The 6,678-nt window shown below is 38.2% G+C and overlaps 1 protein-coding gene across 1 annotated transcript in view; it reads right to left on the minus strand.

Moving 5' to 3' along the window:
- Positions 1-6,678, minus strand: part of CCDC90B (coiled-coil domain containing 90B) — a 97,474-nt gene that overhangs the window by 21,855 nt on the left and 68,941 nt on the right. The window contains exons 4-6 of the mRNA XM_007946284.1: positions 6,452-6,659; positions 3,389-3,508; positions 2,042-2,145 (exon numbers count right to left, since the gene is read on the minus strand). Of these exons, the coding sequence (XP_007944475.1) occupies positions 2,042-2,145; positions 3,389-3,508; positions 6,452-6,659 (432 nt within the window). The remainder of the gene's footprint in view (positions 1-2,041; positions 2,146-3,388; positions 3,509-6,451; positions 6,660-6,678) is intronic.

Genomic DNA, 6,678 nt, shown 5'->3' on the forward strand with positions numbered 1-6,678 from the left:
TCATAGCATCAGAACTCTAAGCACCTGAGAGAGAGTGGGCACCTCCCAGAACATTGTTTTGTGCCACTCCCAACAGAAATATTCCAGGTGGACAACTTCAGCAATCAGGAGCTCCTCAGTTGCTCACAGAAAATCCCACTTTGGAGTTTACAAAGACTTATGGGTAGAAAAGCCACACTAAGTAATTTACTACACTGCAACTACAATGACAACTCTTACAAATTATTCAATTTCTCTGAGCCTCCCTTCAGTACAAATACAATTATCTACTTCTCAGGGTTATTAGAGGGATTAAATAATGTATGAGAAGTACCCAGCACTGTGCCTCATATTTTAAAGTACTTAGTGGTGTTGTTAGGTGCTGTTGAGTCATCTCCAACTCATAGCACCCTATGCACAGAAGATCAAAACTCACAGCAACCCTATGCACAGCAGCCCAGTCCCGCACCAGCTCTGCAATCCCTGCTCTACTTGAGCCCATCGCGGCAACCACTTTGTCAATCCTTCTTGTTGAAGGACTTCCCCTCCTTCATCGACCCTCCACCTTACCAAGCATGAAATCCTTCTCCAGGGAAGGGTCCCTTCTCACAACATGACCAAAGTAGGTAAGACGAAGTCTGGCTATTCTTGCTTCCAAGGAGCATTCCGGCTGCTCTTCCTCCAGGACAGATCTGTTAGTTCTTTTAGAAGTCCATGGTACTTTCAGCATTCTTTTCCAGCACATCTCAAAAGCATCAATTCTTCTTCGGTCTTCTTTATTCACTGTCCAGCTCTCACATGCTTATGAGGCGACTGAAAATATCATGGCTTGTGTCAGATGCACCTTAGTCCTCAAGGAGACATCTTTGCTCCTCAGCACTTGAAAGAGGTCCTTTGCAGCCGACTTGCCCAGTGCTCTACGTCGTCTGATGTCCTGACTGTTGCCTCCATTGGCATTGATTGTAGAACTAAGTAATGTGAAGTCTTTGACAACTTGAATCTTTTCTCCATCTATCATGATGCTGCTTACAGGTCCAGTTGTAAGAATTTTTGTTTTCTTTATATTGAGATGTAATCTACACTGCAAACTGTATTTTTCAATCTTCATCAGTAAATGCTTCAAGTCATCCTCACTTTCAGCAAGCAAAGTTGTGTCGTCAGTGTATCGCAGGTTGTTAATGAGTCTTCCTCCAATCCTGATGCTGCATTCTTCTTCATATAGTCCAGCTTCTCGGATTATTTGCTCAGCATACAGATTGAATAAGGGTGGGGAAACAATACAACCCCAATGCACTCCCTTCTTGATTTCAAACCATGCGTATCCCCTTGTTCTGTTCGAACAACAGGTTCTGTTCTATGTACAGGTTCCTCATGAGTACAACTAAGTGTTCTGGAATTCCCATTTTTCTCAATATTATCCACAATTTGTTATGATCCACACAATCAAATGCTTTTGCGTAGTCAGTAAAACACAAGTAAACACCTTTCTGGTATTCTTTGCTTTGAGCCAAGATCCATCTGACATCAGCAATGATATCCCTTGTTCCGCATCCTTTATTTAGTAAATGGCATTAAATATGACTTTAAGGATTTATGTATCTGGTCAAATACAGCCTGTTTGGCCAGGTGATTTATGATATCCCTCCCAGCCATGTAATTCTGTAAAATCCCTTTCAGCCTTTTAAGTCTGTGAAAATTAACCAGAGCATACATATTGTATCCATAAGAACATTTATTATATAGGAAAGTTAGCTCTTCTCTTGTGTGGGCTTTCTGGGGGTGTGTATGTGGGAGCTGCTGCACTAACAATTTATCACCATCTCATGATTCAAACAATATAATCTCACACAATTAAAGACTGCAAAATCCCATTCTCTGTATTACTATAATGTTATGATTCTTCTAACTCCTAAGTTTTTACCTTTAGTAAAGTTTTTTTTTTTTTTAAATTTTCAGTCCCTTTAGGAAGTACAGCAAGGAAGATGGGTGGGTAGCTAGAGATGTTGTTACAAAAAAAGTTGTCCACTGAAAATATAAGAATTTTTAAAAATCAGTGTATTACCTGTTGAGCCTGAGTGACCATTTCCTTATAGATAGTATCCAGGCTGACATTGGATAGACTGCTTAAGGCTGATACAATTGTTTCTGCTTGTGCTTTGTCAAATCCTATAAACAGCAAATAAGTATTTATATTTTTAACAAAGTGCACATCCTTATGAGAACAGACAGAATAATTTTCCTCAACATTTAAATTATGTAATTTTAAAAATGTTTATCATTAAAAAAATTGACAGATAATGCTAAATACTACTCTAAAATCATTCATTTCAATTCTCACTGGCCTATTTCCCCACATCTACGTAATAATGGATATTCTTGTCTTTATTATTGAATATGTAACTGGCATTAAAATGGTATTGCATTGTTATTTTAATTTTTACTTAAAATCTGCACTTCCTTGGTCAGTGGAGAGGTCAACCATCTTTACATATATTTATTGGTTATTTATTTTCTGTGAACAAACTATTTATAGCCTTACCCATTTTCCTATAAAACTGCTGAACATTTTCTTATTGATTCTTAAGAACTCTTTGAATATTAAAGAAACAGGCTCATTGTCATTTGTGTTGCTGAATTTTTAATTTTATAGATGGTATCTTTTGGTATAGAGATTTAAATGTTTCTCTAAGTACATCTTTTACTTTCATTGTTTTCAAGTTTTTTGTCTTGCTTCCTCACTTTGAGTATGATAATAGTCTATATTTTAGTACTTTATGTAATTTTGCACTTCAAGTTTTTACATTTAGCTTTTAATTTATCTGGAATTTATTTTTTAGGAAGGAAATCTAATATGTAGCTTACTTATGCAATAGCTCCCGCCATCCTTTCCCTAATTTGAAATGCCTTCTTTATCACATATTAAATTCATGTATATATATTATGTGCATATAATATGTATATATACATATATATAGTATGTATATACATGTGAATTCCATTCTAGTCTAGTAATCTACTTTTCTATTCTTGTAACTATAGATATTTAAATTACTGTCTTGATATCTGGAAATTTTTTTTTTCTTTTTTAAATATTCTTGCACATTTGTACTTCCACATGGAATTTGGTATCAGCCTGTAAGTGCTAAGTTTTTTTTTTTTTAATAAAAAAAAATAATTGGAAGCATTCTGCAAATACAATTTCATATAATTGCTTTTACATTTATCTTAGCATTTCCCCATCAGTAAATATATTTCAAGCAATACTATTTTTAATAATTGTAAAATAGTCTACCATATGAATACCACTAAAGTCATTTTTAATTTTTCATAATTGTGGCATTATCTTGACTATGTAGTTTATTATCATATGAATATTGTTAATTTTCTCTGAGATAACCATGTTTCTTACCATGAGTCTCCAAGTCCTGAACCAGTGCGTGGGTATCAAAAGTTAATTTCCTTTGCTCTAAAGGAGTTATGTCAACTTGCCTGACATCATATCCTTCCTTGGTTGTGGTGGTTAAAAAGTCTGAAAAGGGAAGACAATTTTTTTTTTTTTGCCTTATAGTAGAACATTTTAGGTTCTAAAGCATTTTCTCCTTATACTTAATTCCATCTCTTCTGCAATCTTAGGAGTTCTGCTATCTCAACCAAGTTAACTGATTCCTCTTAGCTTCTGACTCTTTCACCTGAAGTCTCTAGTACATTATTCTGTACATAGCAAACATTCAAGAAAGACTTCTTTTTCTTATTTTAGCATTCATTAATGTCTTGTTAAGAGTTGTGTAAAATCATAACATACATCAATGATCTGGATATCACTACCTCATCTCTAATTACTGGAGAGCAGACACTGCCCAACTCTCCTCACTGCTCAGTAAAAATCTTGTGTAGATATAATACATGTTATGTATGTTATGTGCCGTCGAGTCGGCCCCGACTCATAGTGACCCCTCCTTGGGTTTCCGAAGCAGTATCACTACGGAAGTAGGATTGCCCAACCTTCCTTCCGAGGAGTGGCTGGTGGATTTGAACCGCCAGCCTTCTGGTTAGCAGTCAAGTGCTTATATATATATTTAAATATTTATAACACTATCTAAAAGAGTCTTCTCTACTATTAGGTAGAGAAGTAAAGTACACATCCATAATTTATTTCCTACATAGTTCTCAGCTGAAATTATCTTTCTTGCTTGCTGTTTGTCTCTCAACCGGAATGGAAGCTTTATGAGGCCTTTAATGTCTTTTTCACTACTGTATCTCTAGCACCTAAAACAGTTCTTGGAACATAAGGATCACAATATTTTATTGTTGAATCAATCAATTAATTTAATTTTAAACCCTCAAGTATCTACTGGTGTCAACACAGGAGACCTAAAATGATTTCTCACTTTTAAAATGTGGTTTTGTCCTTTTTCAATAAATTCTCAATTTTAAACTCATTCACAGCCATCAACATAGCGACCCCTCCTTGGGTTTTCGAGGCAGTATCACTACACAAGTAGACTGCCCAACCTTCCTTCAGAGGAGTGGCTCATGGGTTTGAACCGCCAGCCTTCTGCTTAGCAGTCAAATGCCTTAGGCACTATGCTACCAGAGCTCCTAATTTTAAACTAGACACAATAAAAAAAAAAAAAAAACCAAACTCACTGCTGTTGAGTGGATTACGACTCAAAGAGACTCTTCTCTGGGTTTCCAAGGTGCTATCTCTCTGGAAGTAGATTGCCTGTCCTTCGTTCCCAGGAGTGGCTGGTAGGTTTGAACAGCCAGCCTTCTGGTTAGCAGTCAAATGCCTTAGGGGCTATACCACCAGAGCTCCTAGACACAATAGTCCTCCATACATATTGCTGATGAAAAGGATACTTGCTTTTGGGGAGAATCTTGCCCATATACAACTTCATTATTAGAATATACTAAGTGAAATAATGCCTAACTTAACCATATACATATATATACATGTATTATATCTACACAAGATTTTTACTGAGCAGTGAGGAGAGTTGGGCAGTGTCTGCTCTCCAGTAATTAGAGATGAGGTAGTGATATCCAGATCATTGATGTATGTTATGATTTTACACAACTCTTAACAAGACATTAATGAATGCTAAATGTTAATAGCACTTAACTGCTAACTAGAAGGCTGGCAGTTCAAACCCACCAGCCACTCCTTGGAACGAAGGTTGGGCAATCTACTTCTACAGTAATACTGCCTCAGAAACCCGCTGAGTCAGGTCCCACTCAATGGCAAATACCAACAACAGCAACAATAACTAATTGAACACAAGTACCATACTAGATGCTGTAATAATACCATGGAAAAAAGTATCCACATTTTTTGAAATAAAAACTGAGCCTAGATAAAGGTAAACAGATTTGCTTAAGATGATAGAGTCGGAGGCAGAGTCAGGATTCAAACTCAGGTTCATCTGATTCCAAAGCTGTCACCCTCTGCTGTCTCTCTTATGTATCCTAAATCACTTAATATGTTCACGTACTTAAAAGACAATGTGATTCCTTCCTATACAACTTTCCAACCAATAGAAAACTTGGAGATTGAAGTCAACCCAGAGACATCCTGGAGGTAGCCATTAGTTTTGATAGCTTAACAGTCAGTCCCTGATAATGTGGATGTAGGGTAAACACTACTGCGTAACTGAAGACCTTGTGAGTGACTTTGGGAGCTAAGCAGCTGTTTTATTAGATAGAAGTCAACACCTGCAGCCTTGGCTGCAGCTGGTATAAATAAAACAAAACAAATAATAATAAAAAAATACATTTATACCCCTATCTAAAGTAGCCTTCTCTACTATTCTGTAAGAAATACAACACTACTGTTAGGGAAGAAAGAAACTATATATCCATAAAATGGGACAAAAAAGTGTGGAGGTGGTGAAGGATGTTTGGATGCTTTTTACCTGGTATTGACGATCCAGGAAAGTGAACAAAGAATGCTAGTTAGTACAAAGTGCCTAGGTTGTGGACAAAGTGTTTGTTTGGTTGGGGGCGGGGGCGGCTGGGGGAGGATCATGGCAATGTGTTTTAGAGTAAAGTCAGATGTCCTTCAGAACAGCAGCGTGCTAGCTAGATGGGCACTTGTAGGCGCCAGCACCTACATAATGGTGTTAAGTTTGAACAGACCATGAAAGAAACACATATTTCTTTACCTTTGCTCCCGATAAACCAGTAAGAGGGCAGTAACTACCGACCCCATTTGATAGAAAACAAGGGCTCAGAAATAAGCCTAGGGGGAACACCAAGCCTTCAGAGAGACTAGCACTCAGCACAAGACCTTCGGCCAATTTCCAGTCCACACCCTTAATGCCCTCAGGACCAACAGCAGGGTCTCTAACTCCAGGGTAGGGCTGGGGAGGAGGGCGTGGCACGCTTGCTCCCCCTCGCCTGCGAATGCACAACACACTGGCATCATTTCCCTGTACAGCCACTTGTACATCGGCGACGCGCTGCGTTCCCTCACCTCTCCGCAGGGCTGGCGAGAAACGCCTGCGCGGGACAGAAGCCCAATAGCCCTGGTAGCCCTCACAGCGGAGACACCGTAAAGCCCATCGATTCATCACGTCCTTAGTTTTCCGTGGGCAGAAGCGGAAGTCTCGTTGACTCACACTCAGGCTATTGGGAAAGATAGTTCCGTCACACCAGGGATGCTGGGAAATGTAGTTTCCTGTCTGCAACACAAAAAAATCC

The sequence above is a fragment of the Orycteropus afer genome, unplaced genomic scaffold, assembly GCF_000298275.1.
Source record: "Orycteropus afer afer isolate SDZICR_OR568_19922 unplaced genomic scaffold, OryAfe1.0 scaffold00154, whole genome shotgun sequence".
NCBI lineage: Eukaryota > Metazoa > Chordata > Mammalia > Tubulidentata > Orycteropodidae > Orycteropus > Orycteropus afer.